Here is a 23,606-nt window from a genome sequence, read left to right as displayed (position 1 = left end):
TTGTGACGTTCACTGATCAAAGAGACCCTCGAGTCTTTTTTTTATATTTTACACAGAACTTCTCGAGACGTCAAACGATCATGCCAGAAAAACGATAAAAAAATGACATATGTAGTGGAACTGCAAGTATGCAAATAACTTCCCAGTAATGCCAGTAAAATAAATAACAAAATCATAGATAATAAAGATCGAGTTCAAACATAATTAAGCTGCCTTTACGTAAAAAACTTCTTGTAAAATGTTATATCAATCAGTTCATTTTTTTCACTTTCTGTCCTGTGATCAATGTTAGTGTCAGCAATAGTCCACGTGAGCAGTTTTCCTGTGACCAGTTGTCTAATTGTCAATTAATGAAATACTACGAATCGACTGCTGATCGATCGGAATTACAATTAAACAATAAGTCCTAATTACTATATCCCAGCTGCAATATCAATTAAAAAAGACAAGAGTTTAAGTGGGATTCGATTTAAATATATTCGACGACATAAAAAAACAGCTGTTTTTATACATAAACTTCTTGTTATATTATATTTTTGGCAAAAATCTTGTTGTTGAATGGAAAAGCTTGGCGATCTCTGTATTACACTACACCGGCCAAAAACATTTATATAAAACACTCACAACGCGTAAAAAATAAAAAAAGCCACGTCCAAATATTCAACTACGTCATACTAAAAAGGGCTAACATGTTTTAAAAAAACGCTAGTAATTCGTCTGACCGCAAAATAAATTCAAAAGCCCCATACTATCGAATATCGCGTTCGATCATTAGATATTCAATACCCACTGCTAGTGACGAGCGCCGGAAAAGCTACGACACAGTTTTCCTTCTCGGGAATAAATTAGCCGAACGGTCGAAAACAATTACCATGAGATTAATATTCCCGGGAGGAAGTACCAGGCGATCTTCAGTCGAGTAGTCGAGTAAGTAGCGAACAAGTGGCAAGAAGTACCGGCGGTGTCACTAGTAACACAAAATTTCACGAGTTGCGCAACAGCCGCGACTACAGAAGTGACTGAATGGCGACCGCGGCGCGAGAGTGGGGGTCCATTCATGAATGGAAATGGCACGAGGAGTGGGGGCCGGCCGCGAGACTACTATGATGCCGATTGATTGTAATATTTTTCGCGCGGCGAAAGGCGAACGGCGGGGGAATACGTTATGAGACGAAGAGGAAGCCGCGGCATTGAAACCGCAGCGACATGCCAAAGAGGAAAGGAAAGTGCCGTTATTGTACTGCTGGCACGGCGGATGCTAGGATGGAAGGACCATCGTTTGAATGGTGCATGATTATCTGCCAATCAATTTTGGGTCAATGAAGTCGGATTTGGTAAAAAAGTACCAACTCTGATTAGTAGTGGTTCTTAAATTAATGTGCATTTAAATAAATATTTTGTTCCATAAAACAAATTGCGTATTACAATAATAAAAAAGGAGCAATAAATAAATATGTTCAATAAAAAAATTAAGATTGAACACAATTTTATTTGTAGTGTGCACTAAAACGAATGATTTGTGCATTAAAATATTAAAAAATGAGCATTATTTAGTGAAATACTGTAAAAGTTGTAAAATGTACATTTGTTGTTCAAACCCAAACCCAACCTAATAAAAGTCCATAATTAAAAAAAATACTAAATTTTTTTAATGCTCATTTTTAAATATTTTAATGCACAAAAATATTATTTTAGTGCACACTACAAATAAAATGTTGCTCAATTTTTATTATTGTAATGCACAAATAATTTGTTTTATGGAGCTAAGTATTTATATAAATGCACATTTAAATGTTCTTAAAAAAAACAACAAGTTATTGGGCCTAAAGTAGGGTTCGCAATCAAATATTCGAGTTATTTGCCAGATTTTCAACTATAAAATATTCATTCATACTATCTGGAATGAAATTTGTAAAAAGCTTTTAACAATTTAGTTGTTTTTTCCTCTCAATATATCTGCTCTAAAATCGATGGTTCATTATGCGCCTTCATTTTGTTTCGACAAGCAAGACAGTAAGACACTTCTTCTCAACAAAAAAGTACTTTTATGCCTTCGAAAAACATTTGTGAATAGAATGTTTATTGGCTGTGTCTACAATGACCGAAATTCACAAAATTAGTTCGGCAAACGAAACAAAACGTTAGAAAGACCCACTCTTTAATATCGTTCAACGCTTATTTCAAAATCAGGTGTGCGTCGCAAATTTTTGTGAAGTTCGTGTTACGTTCTTGTACTTGTTGTTCAATAATTTATTTGAATCAGTCCAATATTTAAATCGCAGGTAATTTATTTCTAGTTATTTAATTTATATACTAATCCGCACAAAATATATATCATATATTATTAGCTACTGTGTATACAATAACTTCGAATCAATCGCAGCTGATGCTTAACTCTGGTGACTTGAAAAATGACGTCCCTGGTCAAAAAGTATGTAATAATAAATAAAGTAAATTCGCACGACATGCATATTTTATAAAACTAAAAAAAGTTTGACGATTATGGAAATAATTAATGATTTATTAAAATAATTATTTTTAAATTTTAAATTAAAAAGAAATTTGGAAAGGAGTCGAAGAGAGAAAAATCTCATATTTATTGGAATTTCTACTGGGAATACACGAGAGTTTGACCCTGAACTCGCATCCAGCGGAACTTACTCAAAATCGATACTGGCGATATATTCGCAGTCTGGAAAAAAGTAGCCGCTTTCACTTCGAACATCATAGATCTAGTCAACCAGTCACATTGAGTCGCCAAGAGTCAAACTCGATCTTTGAAAGAACTTGAAGATTTTACTATGCAGCGCCACAGCAATTACTACATCATTTTTAAACCATTAAAATTTTAACTTAAATGTATTCTAAGCACCAGTAGCACACATTTTAATAAAAATTGTAGATTACATACTATGTAGATTACATGTAATTGTAAAAACTGTAATTAAAATAGCTTTTAAATAGAAGTACAACTTCTTTACCTCTTAAATCACTTTTAATGTGATATCTAAGCTTATTGGATTTATAGTTTATATATTGGTTAATGTTGAGAAACAGAGCTTACACAAATATGCTGTTGAAATATGTAACAAAATTTTCAGTGCCATTGTTGAAAGAGCTGGTTATTCAGCTTGAACAAAAATATAAAATCCCTCATGAGTTATTTCAGAGAATTATATTTTAAGTTTATGATTCGATAACAAAGTGACCATTTGTTAATTCTAATCAAGAAACTTCACAATTCGATGTGCCCAATAAACTACAAAATACACATATTATATTATTCAGGGTAAGAATAAAAATATAGGACAATCAGAAATAAAATAAAGGATGATCATGTGAATTAAAAAAATATTATAGCATTAATTATGACAAATTATTTATTTTAGAAATATCTTATAAAACATTTCGCATGCACATAAACTGTCAGACAGGTTAGGTACAAGCGAGCTGCAGCGGGCGTGCGTTGATCAGAACAGTGAACACCCCATGAATAACTCTCAACGAATATATTTAATTATAGGATGCGAAGGTATTCAGAGTGACGTACGAAGAATGCCTAAGGTCATGTATATTAGCGATACTTCAAAATATCAATAAAATATGCAGAAAGAAAATATGTAAAAATGCATTTTATCATATTTATAATTCACTACTTTGAGAACAGCTATAAAATAGATTAAATGTTTACTATCAACAATGAAATAAAGAAAAATAAAATTTAAAAACCATTAAGTCCGGTATTTACACACTCATTAGGTGCGAATTTATTTCATTCTGCATTTTTATTATATTTGCTGAAATGCTGAAAATTTGTTTATGGATTTCTATTTATTTATATTGATACTTTTTAATAATAATAAATAAAGCATTTCAGTTAGTTATTAGTAGGACAAATATTACAGTATGTTCCTATTTTTCTACTGCTGAGGAAAAATTCAGACACAAGCATTGGTTTTTAAAATCAAATTCAGCTATAAACTTTATTACGTTTTCTTACTTACCCATCCCTAAGCGGGGTACATTTGAACCCCAAATTCTTGTTGTTTCAATAGATGAGGTAGTGATTACGGTGGGTTTTGGTATACTTTGTGATTCGATGTAATAAATATAAATATATTAAACTTATGGTTAGGTATATGTAAGTATTATACATAAATATATGTTAGATACTTCTCAGATATTCAATAGTTAAAATGGGAGAATTTAATTTAGTTTTAACGGAATATACATGTATTTTTAAATGTATCGCAGAGAATGTTAAATCATGCAAAAGTAACAACAAATTTAAATACTATGTATCCTACACTGGAAGTGGTTAACCTATACATTTATTAGATAGCACGTTATCTAAACCTAAGTTAATCATAAAAAACCTCGGGGAGTTTCAAAGCAATTTCCTATATAAAATTGCGGTTTTTATACCACTGCACAATTCATGAACCGATTTTTTTTAAAGAAACTTGGAAATCATAAGATTTATGAACCAAGTAACGACCGTTATCAAGAAGAGCTTGCCATTCTTTCCAGAAAACAATGGATGCTCTGGGAGTGCTAATTGCTCCATCGCTCTCCACAATTGTTGCGATCGCTCAGATCAAAGTTTCTCAACCAGCCAAGCACGCAAATAAACCGTGAACCGCATAAAATAACTGTTAAACCATAGAGCAAGAGTCTAGTCGATGATGATATCGCGAAGCTATGTCAAGATCAAGATCCAAAATGGATATGTGTCACTATGCAAAACGGGAGTTCTACGAACGAAACTCAAAAGAAAGAAAAAAACAATCATAGCTCTCGAGTGCTTCCTGAATTTAACCCGTTAACCTCCGGCCGGATTTATGGAGATTATCACCAGTGGGACCGGTTAATGCATTTTGAAAATGCAATCGTTTGACCCGTCGACCTCGACCACCAGAAGATCGGTTGGCCTTCGGTCTCTTCACGACTAGATGTCTAGATGACTGTTTTAATTATGCAGATACATGACCTACGGCAATTACTAGAAAATATGGTCGAGTTGTGAGAATTTCAAAAAGGTTAACGTTTTTAGCAGGCGTCGTAATCGTACCACCAGATATACGGTTCATTTCCGGTGATTTGCGTGTCGCGTTATTTTAACATTCGCTGGAATAGGAAGGCACTGTTTTATGGTACGATATACATTATTTTATATTTTAAAATTACATCAGTGTTTCTAAATTAGCCACAGAATGGCATAAAGACATTCATTAATCTGAATATAATAAGGCGCGCGTTTTATTGTGTAGCTCTTACTCAGATCCGGTTGTATTTTGATAAACAGTATGGACAGTTATTCACAACCGTTTATATATAATAATAGAAATATAAAATAAAAAAATATGATAAAAGTAGAATAAATGATAGCTAAAAAAATGTTTTCTGCAAAAAATCCAAAAAGTATAAATATATTGCTAACCACAAATATTCTTGTTATATCTAAATAGTAAATTACTATAAAAATATGTTAAATAAAACATATTTATTAATATTCTATCAATAATATTTAAGTATTATTATTCGTGAGACCTTTGCATATGAGCATGATTCCTACCTATGCTGCTGCCGAACAATATCACAACGGAATCAATGATTATTTTTATCTGGCTCTTTGACACAGAATTAAAAACATGTGTTTTTATAATTAAATTCATATTTTTTAACCAAAAAATATTTACTCAATGCCTAACAACGGGATAAATCTGTACCATCTGGGTAAGTCAATCAGACATAATAAATATTTAAGTAAGTATTAACTATCAGACTTTCAGTCCGTGACATATTCATCTATAATTAATTATAAATTATTATGTGTATTATAATTTATAATCAATAAATGTCACTTTGCACATTTTGAATAACACATTTTTATAAATAAAAATTCGAGTCTGCTGCCATGGCTTGAGCCCGTGGCCTCTGGATTACCAGTCTAGAGCTTACGGACTTGTGTTTAACTGAATTTAATATTTAATTATAATTACATATTTTCCTGCTGGATTTGTCTAACTAAATTATTTAATCGTCACGGTTCAACGAATTTAAGTGACTAGCGATGCGACACTTAATTTCACTGTGTAGTTATAATTCGCTTTATTCAAATAACTATTATATATATTAAATAACTATGTACTGTGAGGGCTGATTTTAGTTGGCTACCCTCAAGCTAAGCGTTACACTGACAACACAAGAAATCCTTATGCTTGTACTACACTCCCTGGCAGTTGTCCGAACCGAAGTTACAACTGAAGTCGACCGAGACCTACGACTTCGAGTAAGCAACCACACTGCCCCAAATTTCATATGCCGTCTGGACGGCGGCCGTGAATGACGTCCGCACGGCAGCTGCTGTCACGTACAGCTGGCATATTTGCGCGCGATCGAAAAATGTGCCAAATAATCGCAATTTTTAAATTGTCATATTATTAAAATTACGCTACTGATAATTATAAAAGTTTGCGTGGGCACTCACCAATACAATATCAGTAAAAACTTTTCGGTCGTAAATATTCAATTTACGCAAAATCTTTGTCGGCTTTTGCAAAATGCCATAAGGCATAAAAACGATACTTCAGAATACGAACATCACATCTGTGACTATCCTAGAATTTGTCGCCATCGATTCTAAATAAGAATTCGTTATAGTGTGACATTTATATAAACCGATCTAAGAAAATACATAAGGATATTCGAAACGATTTTTTTTAACAAAATCAAGTGCCACTAATTATTTTTTAATTATTTAATTCTATATGAAAAAAATATATAAGAACGATATCTGTTACAAGAATATACTATCAAAAATACAATTAATCCCTTTTGGTGCCCTAAGATATTCAAATATGTCAGTAAGTCTGTTGAAGTCTCCGATAAGCATGTGGTATTATAACTTGACCACGTGACCACGATGCAAAGCTCAACATGCGTGTTAACCATAGGACGCCTACGCGCATACTGAAATTGAACCGAGTTACTCGTTCTATCTCAGTTTGCGAAAAACCATATCATTATCTGTCTCACTGTCGTCACTTAACACGCGAGAGAGCGAAAGGGGAAGTATCTCACCGCTCGCGCTCGAAAGAGCAGTTTGCCGACAATGTTCGGAAGCGCTCGAACTGGCCATGTCGACTGAATTACCCCCACTTTACCTCCCGTTCTCGGTAGCCTCGGACAACTTCCGAGAGACTTTAGAGCGGGCAAAACCGAGCTCGACCGAAGTAACGCACTATATTCTCCGTCCTTGGCCAACTTCCAGAAAGTGTAGTGCAGGCATTAGTTTCCGCGACACGACGGGAAAACGATTGCCGTATTTTGGACAGCTTTAACACTTAATTCGTTAACTGATGTTATACAGATTAAGTCATTGCAAACTAAATTAAACTATATTCGCTCCTTGACCGCTAATACCACATGAATCGCAATTTCACGGCATTTCTTTCATACAAAATAAATTGATAATATAAAAACGATAAATTAAAACATAAAATTCGCAAATAATTTCAGGAGTGAACAAGACTATGATTTTATAATAAACAAATTAACGTGTGAAAATTATTTAAAGATGCTCCACTGTTCAATTTTTAAATCTTATATGTACTTAAAATATATACAGTGATTTTTTTTTTTAGCGAAGTTATATTTTCGCTAATATAAATATAATTTCACTGTTACAGTGAAATCATATCCGAATACATTTTCACTAGAAGATATACACATACAAATATTTCTACTAGAGAAAACATAACTTCAGATAAATTATATATTAGATTAAAAAATATTTATTTATTTTTCGTAAAAAAATTTGCTAATTTTTTTATTTATTACATTAAAGGGGCATGATTTTTTTGTTTTGAAATATTATGGTGACACTGTGATGTACAAAAGGTGAAAAAATCGAAAATGGCTTCAAAAGCAAGCAATAAAGTTATTGTACCTTGCAATTTGCATTGGGTCTGAGGAGGCTTAAAAAATATATGTTTATTTTTGTAATTAATTATATGGTTAAAAATTTCTTCCATTCAGTTTTCATTATCCAGAATCTTCAAATTAAATCTTATACAACATAAATCAGTCAGTAGGCAAAATTTAATAACCAGTGATTCAATAACTTTAATTGTTATTTATAAGGTTTATCAATCGTTTTAAAGAAAAGTTAAGTATTAAAATTACTCACACGTCGATATTAAATATTTGCCATTTTAAATGAAAAAGGAATACAATAGGCAATTTTTGTATTATTCAGTTTAGGTGTAGTAAAAGTGGCCGAAAAACCATTTCCGTTTTCAAGCTGAACTTCGTGGGAAATCAACGGTTGATTTTTCATTATATTTTTTTTCGTTCAGCAGTGTAGTTAATCATTCTCGTTTTAATGAGTAATTCAATATGATTATTTGATAACATAAAAACACATAATGAAATGTTATTAATTATAAATGATTAGTAACATTCCGATTTCCGCTATTAAACGGTAAGTGATGTGGCAGTTTCAGCAATAACCATTAGAAATATACAAAACGGTAATGGTTTGACTTAATACATAAGAAATCGGCATTTTAGAATACACATGAATTGCACAATGGCTATCACTTATATACAATAATTACCACAAAAACTCTTTTAGCCCTTTATTATTTATAATCTTCGAGACGTCTAGAAAAAACACTAATGGTCTCACATGGATTATTTGTAAACATCGGACGGCCACCTTAAAAAACACTACCGTGATTGGCTCTCGATTTGCCTTTTCTCCTATTCGTCTAAGCTTCATCAGCACGAATACCACGACAGAATTACTCTCGAACGAACACTCGACACTAATCGACCACCATTCGCTCACGGACTCTCAAGACTCAACAATTCGATTCAGCTGACAGACGAGAAACCAAAGTGTAGAAAACCTTGCAGATTTAACATATCAGATTCAAACTTCTTATATACGCAAAGTATACAGGTGTCAGATTGAACAGTGACACATATTTTTATATATAATCGTAATACGTAGATAGTCCCACTTCTTCCAATATACACTCATCATCCACCTCCCACGACCCCCAGCAATTCCAAAAGATGACAGAGATAAACTCTCCCGGCAGCGACAATTACAATTCCGGAATTGTGTGGGTTCTTGGTGCTTCAATTTAGAGTCGAGTGCAGTAATTGGTTCGGATTTACAAGCCGGAATTCAGGGTTCATGACCCTGATCTCCAGCTCCGCTTTCATCTGGATGCGTCCACCGGACCGAGTAATCCATAAGCGAGAAAAAATACATACTACAGGAACCGGAAACGCGGGCGGATCTCTGTCGGAGGTCAGAGGCGAAAATAAGACGCCCATCCGGCGACAGACCCCCGCCGGGAAACGGCTCTGGAAATGCGGATATCCGCTCGCGTGTGACTCACCCGGTTATACGAATCGGACGAACAAGCATCGATTAATTGCGTATTTTGCTACACCTAAGCTAAATATAGATGATTGGCCAATAAACTGTTTACTCTTTCGAGTGGTGCCCAAAATTTGTTTTAAAATCACCAGACGCTCAATATATGCACGGCTGTCTGGATTTCCATAAGCAAGTTCGTCGTAATATTTTTTTCTTGAGCGGAAGTGCTCTAAATTCAGAGGTCTTCAACACGAGCTAAGCAGAAATTTTAAATTGTTCAGCGAAGAAAGTACATATACTTCAGTCAATTAATATCAAACATATTTTTTAAACTGCTATTTATTTTAAAACAACGAGGTTTATTTTTGCGATTTTTTCATCCATTGTTTATTTTACAAGTTATGTTTTCACTAGTATAAACATATTTTTTAGTGAAATCATATCCAATTGCATTTTCACCGGTAGATAATATATACAAATTTCTACTAGCAAAAATAAAATTTAACTGAAATAATTTCAAATAAATTATATTTTTAATAGTAAAAATATAAACTTAGCGATGAAAATATTTTCCGATATGATTTCACTGAAATGTCAGTGAACATATATTTTCACTTTCACTGTAATATATACAAGTCATATTTATTTATTTTTTAAATCTTACATTGTAACCTGACAGGCGTAAGCCTAATATGTTACAACGAGGTAAATATGTAACAATCGGGTAAGGCAATCATGCATAATATTATAAATACCTACAAATAATTATTAACCACAGAGTGAATTTAATAATAGCGCAATTGTATAAAGGTTCGAACCCGCTACCTCAGAGTTACTAGTCTGATACATTACGGACTGCACTATTCCGTCCTTGTGTTTTGATTTATATATTTGACATACTCTTGCTATGGCTAATATGCTTGAGCTAACCCGTGCAGAATTTTCATGCTCGTTTTTATACCGTTGGCGTCTGAGAGGCTAGGACGCGGAATAAGCATTGTAAAGGGCAATGAATTAAAAAGTCGGAATTTAAATTAACTTTGGGTCTGAATAAAAAGCAAATCTCGGTCAGAATTTTATTAACAGCCTGGTCATAATTATAGTATTCAGGGTCAGGATAAATATTAAATGGTTAGAATAAAAATATCTTATAGTCAGAATAAAAATATAGGACGATCAGAATTGAAATAACGAATGGTCATAATTATATTATTCAGGGTCAGAATAAATATCAAATGGTTAGAATAAGAATAGCATATGGTCAGAATAAAAATATAGGACGATCAGTATTAAAATAATGAATGATCATAGTTGTATTATTTAGAATTAAGAACCCTTATGACGAAAACATAATGTATCAAGTATCAAGTGATCGGTAATAATGCTAATATCATATACGCTTTTATAATATAGAAATGCTTAAAGCGCAACAAATTTGCCAGGATGTGGATATTTCCGTTCATATTTTTATTACTATTATTGAATCACAAGATCATAACAGTATACACAATACAATCATAATGATTGAAACCAGCATCGCTAAAGACGTCATGCTGAAAGATCGCAATAATTTCTCGACAGGGTCTGACGCAATATTCTACCTAATCAACGAAATAGGTACTTATGTATTATTTTTATGTTTATAAATAACTAGTTTTTACTCGTCTTTTCTATCACCCAGTTATGATATTATGCGACGTTTTCTGTTTAACTATTTTTATAGATGTTTCTCTCTTGACATTGCGATTATGAGGGAAGCATTAATTCAGTCTTATTGAGCGACTGTCTTGTCATAGCGAAAGCTAGACGAACGAAAAAAAACAAATCAATGTGAATCTGGAAATACGTTTGTCTTTAAATCTGCTTTAGGCAAACAATATACAAGGAACCGTTGTGGTCAGCAGCACAATAGGTCTACTAACATTGGGGGTTATTATTCTGATTACGCGTCAAACTGAGTGCATTCTTCACCAACATCTAAAAAGCGGCTGTTTTAAGAACGTTAACGAAGACGTCGGACCACGGCACTTTTATGGGAGAAAAAGATTTGAACTGCTTGACCCGCCAATTAACCTTGCCTCCTTCGTCACGAATCCACATTAAATCGTTCAATTCGAACCCTTTCCTCTTTCATCTGATGGATTACCCTCTGGCACATATGCCTCGTTAAATCAATTATTGTTATTTAAACGGTTAATTAAAAAGTAAGACATGAAACTGCATCATTGAGACTTTTACACTCGACTACTTATATTCCAGACAGACGCTATAAAAGTATTCTTATTATTGTAAATCTATCGTTATAACTCAATAGGCGCGAAATCAATGTGTTAACAGCGCGTGTGTAACAATATTCCGACAAATAATCAATGCTTATGTTTTGGTTTTAATTGTAATAAATAATTTTTAATATAATTTTAATTCACAATTAATTATTCAATTTTATACAGTTTTAATCTTTTACGGAGCTATTATTAGTTTGGTTTTTACATATACCAATCTATAGATATGAATCGGGCGGTGGTTTTGAATACAAAAATGGACGTAGTGGACGAGTACTAGAAGAGCTGATGTAAGCGTTTCCAAGCTCTCGGGAATATTTCTTGTGAGCGATTTTGACAAATAGAGAAAATGTTTATTTCGACCAATTAGGCCGCATAGTTAATCTCCGCTCCCTAATAAACGCCACTGTAATGGCAATTTTTATCTCTAAGATAGCTATTCAATGTTGCTAGATTAAAAAAAATGTACTGCAGACGAAAACTTATTTCAGTAAAATCAAATATGTTTTAATCGAATGTATATAATGTTTGAAACAAATTTGAAATACACAAATTTGATTTGCATATAAATTGAATAACTACAAATAAACTAGCCACGATTATTGAATTGATTAAAATAAAATCTTTGCGAATTAAAACAACAAATACAAAAACGTAGGACGAACTTTAAAAAAAAATTTGCGACGCACGCCTGTTTTTTGAGATTAAACAATAATAAAAGATGGACCTTCGCAACATTTCGTTCAATGAACGAATTCTGTGAATTTCGGTCATAGTAGATACGGCCAATAAACATTTTATTTACAAATGTTTATCGAAGGGTTAAAAGCATTTTTTTGGTTAAGAAGAAGCGTCTCATTGTCTCGCATTTCAAAACAAAATAAAAGCGCATTCGACAATAAGGCCTTGGATTTTGGAGCGGCACAAGTATATACTTTGGATTTGGAGCAGCACAAAAAATATTTTTTTAAATAAATAAACTGCAATACAAATTTTCATAATCTATAATTTTAATGTCGTTTAATTGTTCCTGGTATTTTTTTATATTACTGTATTTTTGTATTATAATATTTTTAATATATTTCATCTTTTCTTGTCAATAAATTTGTTTTAAAATTTGCAAACAAAAATAAAAATATAATTATTGTAACTTTTTTGTGCATTTCATTACCTATTTCTTAACCAGAAAACTATATTTATTAGCAAAGAAAATATAAATTATTTTACCATGAATATTATAATATACAATATATTAATAAGAAATGAAATTAGATATTTTTTTGGCATCATTATAAACAAATATTTTTTTTTTCAATATAAAAACTTAAAACCGGTTAACCGGTTTTTGATTTGTAACAAAATCGAAAACCGTTTTTTTACGGTTTTTTGGAAGCCATATTGTGCTTGTAAGATTGATATATTTTAATAGTTAATTCATACTGCGCCTTTTTTAAATGAAGCTTTCTGATACGACTGTGTAGTTAACAAAAAAATAACTTTCAGAAAATTCTGATTTCACAACGCTACATTTTTTTGGGAATATTTAAAATGAAACTTATTTTAATGTTAATAAGCCTTGATTTTTTATAGAATTACAGAACAATGTTCGATTAAAATTATTATTATATGAAACATAAATAATAAAAGTTAAGTTATTTTACGGTTACATAATAAAGTTATGTACTTTTTTGCTAAAAGATATCTATATATGTATATTCAAAAGCTGTGTAAAATACATTCTTATTATTTTATTTTATGATCGATTAATCGAATTCTAAAGCATTTTTATAAAATAAATAAATATTAATTAAAAATTGAAAAGAAAAAATTGAGCCATCATTTTTGAAATTAGCTATTCATAAATTGGCTTGCAATAAACACCTTTAACCCAGAAACTACAACACAGAATGTTTTTAATAAATTAAGAGTTTAAAAAAATAAGGTATAACCACGTAATGTCTGAAATATAAATAAATCTTTACAGGTTTGTTTTTAATTCTGAGAAATAAAATATAATATGCATTAGAATAATAAACTATTACTAAAAATTAATTGAATTAAACACAAAAAAACCTAATGGGTCCTATGAAAAATATGGACATATGCGACACACAGGTTTAACGCCAAGCGAAATCCTTCATATCTGCAGGCACCGGTTTAACGCTAAGTTCGAATATCCCACACATGAATTAGCGGTATTTACTCAATGATATTAAAAGTAAAATATTCTTGACAATCGAACGATCACATAAGTTCAGAATTCTCGTTTTAAATTTCCAAATATATTTTATAAAATGTCCCTTTTAATTTAAGTCAGTGCACAAAATTTACATGGTCGCTAAGAACATGAATCATTTTAGAAATAAATTAAATTTAAAAATCCATTCAGAGCAAGTCAAGAATTATAATAAATAAAACATACTTAGAAGGGACAATAAGATAATACATTTTGACAAACCAATACTGCTTTGAGATATTTTGTGCACTGCCTGTTAAAAATAAATAGACTTACCGTCTTCGCAGAAAGCTATAAAGTCCCCATCAGTCATGGGACAAGCTTTGCTGCCGTACCACTCCAGTTTGAATTGACCGTCTTCTTGATGTTGGCATTTGAGGATCGCCGGTATCGCCGGCGGATCCTCTTCATCCTTGACTGGCTGATTTTCGGTAGGGGCTTCCTCATTATTCTCCGACATGTTAGACGGAACTGCGTAAAACAGTTACATCTAATAAAAAATGTCGTCTTCCATGACGAGACGGAGATTTGCAGAATCAGACGCCAGCCAGGCGCCTGCGGCCTGTGCCGCCAAGCTCCTGGCGAGCTTTGTTGCCAATCACCTGAAAACAATCATCATATATGAAGCCGATTTATAAAGGTAAAACAATTCAATTCATGGAATCGAAAAACACTTTTAATTGCAAATGTCTACGTTTGATATCATTGATAAGCAAAAAATTTAAATTGTAAAATTTGACATAAATATTGCTAAAAAGGTTGTGTTCTGTTTGCATTTTAACATATTTGTTGTAAAATCCATTTATTTTCTAGTGATAACACAATCGTAATACATATGTCGAGTTAATTATTGATTTTAATGTGCAATGCAAATCAATATACGATAAATATTATGCAAACAATACTGCCATAGTCGTATCGGATATAATTTGTTTTAAATTAAGGCATTAAAAAACTATATAGGTTTATTACTTACCCTCTTCCATATGCGACATTTAAGTCAATACGTTCGATTTTATAATCTGATTTATTAGTAAAAAATACTCACCGATGTGCTTTAATTAATCTCCATTAGCATTAAAAACACTAACTCGCTTAAAACTACAAATCAAATGTAAATTTGATCACAGCAAAAAAATTCGGCGTTTGACACTTCCATAAACACGTTCATGACAGAATTTGGCCTTAGCATTAAAATATTTGACCATTTTTATTATAATGTTTATCATACATAAATAAAACATTTGTATAAAAAACATGAATAAAATATTATATTTATAAAAAATACTTAAAAAACATTATTGTTGCAATGTTTTTAAAAAAATAATATGACAAATAACACCAGAGTTTCTCTGTCATTATCTAGGTCATCTTAGGCGGAATGGCATTGATTTCCTGTCTAATTTTTCTTTTAAATCTTCGATTCAATGAGGACATTATTTAAAGACATTAAATCTGGTGACTACCAATCACCTAAGATCTTACTAAATAGATCAAACGTTAAAAACGTACATGTTCCGTATCCACATCATCTACGTTTTAGCACAGATGCATTTTAACCGAGCATAAAGAAAAAGGCAAAGGTAAACCAACTTCTTCCACATCGCCTTTGAAATATGGGAGATCTATATGCCCCATTCTGTAGTATTACTCTACATTATAAGTTCTCAAAGTGGGGAATATCGCCCACTGGTGGACAATGAACGAATTTTTGAGAGTAATGCTGGCTTCAGAGGAATTTGGTAGACGATGGAGGACTCATGGAGGGCGACAAAGACGTCTAAACACTTTTTTGCAATGTTTTAGGCATCTTGTATTCATTATGAAGTAAATATCTTTCGCATAAAAAATAATGCGTTTTAAGATATTTTAAAAGTGGCTACTGTAATCGTTTTTTCCAGGTTTCTATAGATTAGTAACTAATTTTGACTTTCTTTTGAAATTGCAAATACTATTTTTATTAATAGCAGTTCTTATTTTTATGAGTAGAAAATATTTAATATACATAGTAAATATTTATTCGAAATATCAAATATTTCATATAAATAGCATTTTTAATTGAATAAGTAACACTATATAAATAGCAAAAAATATATTCTTTTTATTCGATGTTAGTCGATAATATTAGTGAGAATATTATGTAAAAGTGTGCAATTTTTGTTCTATTTTAATAAATAATTTTAATCTTAAGTTGTTTTATTTGCGAACTTGTTATTTGAAAATCTGAAATTGCACAAGTTACATGAATATTTTTATGAAATTAAAATAATATATATATATAGACATTGCTACGCTTACAATTTATTATTAAATTAGATAGAAATAAAGTTTTTCAAAGGTAGGCGATGAAAAAAGTCGTTGAAAAGTGGGCGATGAAACATTATGTTGTTGAAAAGTGGACAAAGAGTCAATTATGTTTGAGAATCTATGCTTTACATTTTGCATACATCAAAGGAGTGTAAGATTTTTTTACTATTATCTATCACAGTGGTCGCCAAACTTATTGGCCGAAGAGCCAAATATGTACATTACAATGATTTAAAAAAGTTATGAGAGCCAAATCTGTTTTTTAATTTAGTAAACCTTTATTATAATTTTAGTTGATAAACAATAATATGAAAGTAAGGTATCCATAAATTTAAATCATGACAATGACTAACAAACATTTAATGCTAACAATGTCCTTGGATCTCCTTGGAAAGTTTCAGTAAGTCAGGTTTATATGTTGTTGTTTTTAATTTTAGGCATGATTCCAGGTTCTCGTCAATAAGAAGACTTCTCAGTTTACTCTTGATGAAGTTCATGCTTGAAAAGGATTGTTCGCATAAATATGTAGAACCAAAAAGGAAAAGAACAGCAAACGCAAGTTTTTTCAGCTGATCGTAAGAGTCAGGAATACTATTCCAGACGTTGAAAATGATCATGTCTTCATTCTCCAGGTCTTTCAAAGCAGACCACTTGTGTTGTGAACTAAGATCACATTCGTTCTTCTCCAATATTTCCAAATCAATACAAAGACGTTGAAATTTAGAGCTCCATATTTCCTTGTTTTTTAAATCCTGCAATTATATTTCAATGTTACCAATGTCAATGCCAAAAGGAGAAAATTTCAATTCAGTTATTGTAGCATTAAGAGGATTTTTGACGAATGCTAAGGTCGCTTTGCTGTTTTTAAACTCCTGAAATCTGCTGAGAAATGCTTCCCTCATATTTAAAATAGTTGTTTTGAAATGGTGTTTGTCAATAGAGGAATTATTTTCTTGGCGATGCTTCAGCAGGCTCAGAAAGTGAAACAATGTTTCCCTTTCAAAATCTTGAGTAAAAAGGGATAATTTGTTTTCGAATGAAATGTCTTCTTCTAACATCGAAAAAATTGTGTTTCCTTTCCCGTGTAGTTTACGGTATGCAGCTTTAGATGAGACGTAACGTCTACCATGAAATGAAAGTTTTGGATCCTGATTGTCTGTAAGTTCTGGATAGTGAACACCCTTCTCAAGGAGAAATGCTTCAATTTCTGGCAATAGGGACGCGAAACGTTTTAAAACGTTTCCTCTTGATAACCATCGAACCTCGTTATGAAGCAGAAGATCAGGACATAAGGACACTCGACCAGAATTAGCGCCCGGGCCAGTAGATATTTGTGCCAGAGCCGCACTCAAGGAGCCAAAGAGCCGCATGCGGCTCCGGAGCCGCACTTTGCCGACCCCTGATCTATCACAACATTTTGCTATTGTTTTACGTTATTATTTTCAGGGCCAGCCCGAAGGGTAAACGCTCGGGGCAGCAATTACTCTGAATGGGGGCGCCATTTGATTATATTTAACATGGTGTTGGAAGTTTGTATAAGCATAAGCAGCGCCGGAAAACTAGAAAGCAAAATGGTCATCTGGCATTTTTTATTTATTTAGGGGTGCTGCGAGAGCTAAAAAAATGACGTCTCAAAATTTTTTTTCGTATAAAAATATCTGAGATGACATTTTTTTACATCACGCCATTTTTAAATGTACAAAATCTTCCGAGATTACTTTTTTTAGAATCCGAGGCGCTGAATATTCTCGATTAGCCTTGGTCATTAAAATAATGTAATTTTGCGCTTAAATTCTATCTAGGATACCTGAGATTCTATAAGACAATGGCAATCTTTGATTCTAATGGATCCTAAAAACAATCGGTGATGAATGAAGCCCCCAATAAATTACCTAAAGGTAGGCTTATTATATTTATGAAACTCTAAGCAAGGACAGCTGAAAAAAGGTAATTTTAAAAAATTTGGGATGCTGAGATGTGTTAGATAAGAATGCAGGATGTTAAAGAAAAGATCAACTTTGAGATTTTGAGAAACTGGGATGTGTTAGATAAGAATGCAGGAGTTAAAGAAAAGATCAACTTTGAGATTTTGAGAAACTGGGACAGATAGTATGAAATCGGGATAAACCAGATGATACCGGGACCGATTTGTAAAACCAGTATCAATGCGATGGTATGAAGCCGGGACAATTACGGTAAAAACGGGACGCACTGTTAGCCTACATAAACGTAGCTGATATTAAAATACCCATACTCTGTTAAATAATTTAAAAATTGCAATAAAAGGATATATACATACGTATATGTCAAAAATCTGGTTGATGCGAATCAATAAAATATCTATTTGATACTTTCCGACCCATTGAGCTATCATCACTGATCACCATTACCGCTACTGTCAGCATCGTCAAGGTCAAGCTATTGAGTGGTTGTAGTAGCATATTGAGATTGTATATTTTATTCGTATAAATTTGCTTAATTTTCGGTATCCATCCGGTATAGCGTAACTGTAACGCGAGAATATTTATTATATTCATTTATTTTCCGAATCTCTTAATGAATATATTATTTTAAACTAAAACAATCTTTCGAATATTTTAAACATCTCATATATTGATTTATAATTTTTATGAACAGAATTGTAAAAGTTTCCAACATTACTTTTTTCAATAACAGTAAGTTAAAATGAATATAATAAAACGCATTTACTGGTATGTAAAAATAAATAAATAATAGCTGTATTCCATATTTACAATTATTATCTTCATGTTCAAAATATATAACGTTACGGCCAAAAATATCACTTCTTTGACAGTATGTTTATGTCATTCGCAACTATTTTGTCTAAGTTGAAGCGATACGATGTCATTTCTAGTTAATTTAAAAATTGGTAAAATAAAACACTTATACGTCTCTAATTTAAATCATGTTTTATGTTATGATATTATAAAAATATTATTGAAGTGCATAAGTTGGTCATATACTCATACTTCCCTTTCTAATTGTAACAAATATTAACTTTGTAGAACCAAGCATTGAAAGCAACGATGGAACGTTTAATACCGTCGACATTAAACAGTGTTATATTAAGGTAAACTTGCTAAACGTAATTGAATTAAATATTTAAGATTGAAATGTTATTATTTTTGTAAAGAAAGAAGATATAAAAATAGAATATAACAATAGCGGCGATGAAGCACGCGATGATGATGACATGATTGAAACAGGTTAGACGTTATATGTATGAGTATACTATTATATTTTACTTATTGTTTCATTTACCTACACAGAGACCCACGATGTTAAAGATGTATTTATTGCAAATACTATTGTCATGGACAGCTCTAAACGGCCTTCAAATATTCATATAAAAGCACAAGTAATTATTAATAATTTGCTATTATTTCCCAGGTAAAAATACATGTAATATTTTTTTTAGATAGGAGAAAGAGAAAAACCTTTAGATGATGAGGATAGTAAGGAGCCTCTAATTCAACATCTAAACGTACATTCAGATATGATTAAGTGTAAATATGAAGAAGATGTAAAAGAATCCATCTCAACTCATATCTCGGGGCAAAATGAATTATGTAAAACTAAATACGATTGTAACGTTTGTGGAAAAGAATTTAATTATAAAAATGTTCTTTCTCGTCATATGGACGTTCATAACAATATTCGTGACTTTGAATGTAGTGTATGCGGAAAAGCATTCAAAAGCAAAGGATGCCTAACAAGACATGTGACTATTCACATTGATTCTTGTAGTTTTGAATGTAGCGTATGCGAAGAAACATTTAAAACTAATACATCTCTTATGGAACATATGCTTATTCATAGCGATCCATATCTTTTTGAATGCAACATATGTACGAAAACATTTAAAAAAAAGAGTGCACTATCACAACATATGATTTTGCACGGTGACTCATGTTTTAAATGCGACAAATGTAGTCGAGTATTTAAAGATAAAAAATATCTTGTACGACACATAAAACTACACACAGATTCATTCGATTTTGCGTGTAGTAGATGTGGAAAAGCATTCAAAACTAATAGATCTCTAACAAAACACATGCATATTCATAGTGACTCGTTTAATTTTGAATGCGACAAATGCGGTATAGCGTTTAAATATAAAAAACATATTTCACGACATATGTTAAAGCATTTAGATTCCTATGGCTTTCAATGTAGCGAATGTGGGAGAGCATTCAAAACTAGATCGTATCTTTCAAAGCACATGAATATACATTTAAAAAATAAGAGTGTAAAAACACAAAAAATAAAAATAGCTCTTGAAAAGCACGAGGGCGTTGATTCTGAGACTTTTACTTTTGAATGTGAGAAATGTGGTAAATTATACTCTTATAAGACTGAAAATGACATTTTAAAGCATATATGCACTTTAAGCGACTCTTATGACTTTCAATGTAGCATTTGTGGAAAAACATTTAAAAGTAAACGTTACTTTTTAAAGCATATGAGAATTCACGCAAAAAAATTGCGCAAGCTAAGCTAAATGAAACTTTTGTAATAGTATATATTTTATTTAAAATACATAAATATAATAGGTAATGATAATATTAATAAAAGCAAAACATATACTTTTTAAAAAGATTTTAATTTTAAATCCATTCCACATCTTAACTCTGTCCATATATTGTGTTATTAGGAATAGAGATTGCAATACTGGTAATACCTCTATTGGGGCAAAAGTCGATCTTCGGTACTACCAGTATTGCATGGAAACAAAAAAATTTTTTAAATCTGTACATTTTATTTGCTAAAAACGGTATCTCCTGATTTAGAACTACTAAGTAAAAGATCGACCTAAGGAATGTTATCGGCGTAGAATATTAATGTAAAAATGTATTATGCAGTATTTACGTATTTATAAGTTCTATAATATTTACATAAACATTTACTAACAAAATTTAATTTATGTTACTTTTAATTTGAGTAGAAATATAAAAGTATACTTTTGAAAATAAAAATTATTGGGATATCCTAAAATAAGTTCTAAATCACATGAATCTATTTTTAGAAAAAAATATGTTGCGTTTTGAACAAACAATTTACAATTTTTTATGCACTCCTTTCTCACAAAGTTTTTTCGGAAAATATAACTGACCAAAAAATTCATAGTAATAAATTGGTGAGTGGTGCTCTGACCTCTGGTGTAAAAAAATAGGAGGCATCCAGAAGAGGTCGATCAAAGATTATGATTTTCTACTTATTGATCCAAAAGATTTGGAAAGTTTTGTTGTATTTTGATGCTTTTCTGTGTATACGTTGAGTACTTACATTACACGGATGTTGTGTGTTTTCATTACACTCCGATTAATCTGACATATTTGACATGAGCTATAAATAATGAAAATTTGTTATTACTGCTTTTAAATAATAATTTCAAATGTAAATATAAAAAGTATTTACTTCGCAATTGCAATAATTTTCGTTTGATTCCGATTCGAACATTTCAATTTCATCTTCGTTATCCGAGAGAAATTATACACCTTAAAATTCAAGATATGATTCATCAGAATCATTATATCTTTCGGCTATCGCTATAAATATTATTTAAAGTAAAGTTAGTTTATATTAAAATTACTTAACGAAGTAAAAATATAAAATATCCGTATTAAGTTGAAAATTAATTGAGAAGTGCAGAAATATTTTGCTTCAACGTAAATCTTCCGATGACAGGCAAACAAATACTGACGCACAATTGAAACGCCGTCTGATGCGTGGGTCATAGAGAGTCAGAGAGTGAGGCATCTTGCCATAGTTTTCTCGCTTTGTCACACGTACTTGTGCATCTCGCTCACACACCTGCAAGCGAATCCGTGCGAGAGAAAAAGAGATGTACTCACCCATGTCTCTCTTGCAAAATTCTATGACAAATCAGTATAGCATGGGTGCGTGAAAGTTATAGAAACGAATTATAAAATACTGAACTTTATGTTCGGTATTACATTAGAGCAAGAAAAATTAAGTTTTTTTTATAAATTTAAAATATTTATATATAAGATTTTATTAAAGTATTTTTTAAATTACGCTTAAAACTTTTGAGCTACGTGAAATATATAATGTTTGGACCAAAAAAATCTACTATTTGTTTTGACGTTTTATATGTCTGACGTCTATGGATTACAATGGCATTTCCACATTATTTTAAAACCGGTATTATGTTTGATAAGTAATATTATTGTTTATATCACTATTTTTCAAACGTTTGTACCCAATTATTCTTTGTAGAACCAAATTTTGAAGACGTTGCCGAAATATTGGATCCAGTTGAAACAAAATGTATAATTAAGGTTAGTAAAAGAAACATTAATAGAATTTGTAAATTCCAAAGATTCATATATTGCTTGTTTTTAAGAAAGAAGATGTGAAAATAGAATATGATAGCACTGAAGATTTTGATGCAGACAAAATAGAGGATATGTTTGAAACAGGTTTGAGATATATTCACATGTACTTAACAGTGGCTGTTTTATTATCTAATTTATTACTTAAATAATTTAATTATAATGTTGCCGTTTATTGATATTTATATTTTATTGACAATCATTTATCTGCTACTAGATTTTTCAATTCTCACCTTTTATAATTAATTTCGTTGACCGGTAAATTATATATCTGTTATGTTTGAAATCTGTTTTGCCTTTATCCTACGCGATAGCGCAAGTTGGTACTTGTTGGTTGCATTAAATGTTGTTGTTTATTAATTTCTGTTTAATCTACATTTTCAGATACTCATGATGTGAAAGATATACTTATTACCATGAATACTACTGCCACATTTTCAAGTCAACTGTCAAATGTTATTAATAAAGTAATTATTCAATCGATTAAGTTTAATATATATATTTATTTATAATTTCTTGTTGATTAAATAAAATAAAATATATTTTAGGCACGAAGAAAAAAAAAACGTGGGAGACCATCGGGCGATATTCAAGATTATGCTGATGGATTTAAATGTAGCGTATGCGAAAAATCATTTAAAACTAAAATTTACTTGAAAAGACACATAATTATTCACAATAATTCTGCTAATTTTGATTGTAGCATATGTAAAAAATCATTTAAAACCAAAAATTACCTTACACAACATACGCGTATCCATAATGATGCTCGTTATTTTGATTGTAATCAGTGTGGAAAAGCATTTACAACTAAGGGTGTTCTTACACGTCATATGATGGTCCATGCAAAATCATGCGAATTTGTATGTAGCGAATGTGGAAAAGCATTCAAATCAAACGTTTATCTCAAACAACATATGATTGTTCATAAAGATTCTTATAATTTTGAATGTGGTATATGCAAAAAAGAATTTAAAACTAAAAATTATCTCACACGGCATTTGGTT

The 23,606-nt window shown here is 31.4% G+C and overlaps 1 protein-coding gene and 2 long non-coding RNA genes across 4 annotated transcripts in view; 2 read left to right on the top strand and 1 right to left on the bottom strand.

Moving 5' to 3' along the window:
• The window catches only part of Hecw (Hecw ubiquitin protein ligase), a 92,922-nt gene extending 77,833 nt beyond the window's left edge, over window positions 1-15,089 (bottom strand). Inside the window, exons 1-2 of one of the 2 annotated variants that reach the window (XM_088202708.1) lie at window positions 14,964-15,089; window positions 14,192-14,517 (exon numbers count right to left, since the gene is read on the bottom strand). In XM_088202708.1, coding sequence (XP_088058834.1) covers window positions 14,192-14,375 — 184 coding nt within the window. In that variant the 5' untranslated portion in view covers window positions 14,376-14,517; window positions 14,964-15,089. Of the gene's footprint in view, window positions 1-871; window positions 1,116-14,191; window positions 14,518-14,963 lie in introns of those variants that run through there. The other variant, XM_088202709.1, reaches the window with a different exon arrangement.
• Window positions 15,090-19,014: 3,925 nt separating this feature from the next.
• On the top strand, window positions 19,015-19,864 carry LOC148227781 (uncharacterized). Its single transcript, XR_015812035.1, has 5 exons — window positions 19,015-19,112; window positions 19,249-19,313; window positions 19,377-19,449; window positions 19,513-19,601; window positions 19,662-19,864. It is a non-coding gene; the product is annotated as an uncharacterized LOC148227781 (long non-coding RNA).
• A 2,471-nt stretch (window positions 19,865-22,335) lies between these two features.
• Window positions 22,336-23,283, top strand: LOC148227780 (uncharacterized). The gene is made up of 5 exons (XR_015812078.1): window positions 22,336-22,408; window positions 22,484-22,545; window positions 22,611-22,686; window positions 22,984-23,066; window positions 23,148-23,283. It is a non-coding gene; the product is annotated as an uncharacterized LOC148227780 (long non-coding RNA).
• The last annotated feature ends 323 nt before the right edge of the window (window positions 23,284-23,606 follow it).

This window comes from Plectrocnemia conspersa, unplaced genomic scaffold (assembly GCF_051122295.1).
Source record: "Plectrocnemia conspersa isolate PC_06_02 unplaced genomic scaffold, ASM5112229v1 ptg000013l, whole genome shotgun sequence".
Classification (NCBI taxonomy): Eukaryota; Metazoa; Arthropoda; class Insecta; order Trichoptera; family Polycentropodidae; genus Plectrocnemia; species Plectrocnemia conspersa.
The sequence above is the reverse complement of the archived record's forward strand: the minus strand, read 5'-3'. Positions and strand labels throughout refer to the sequence as shown.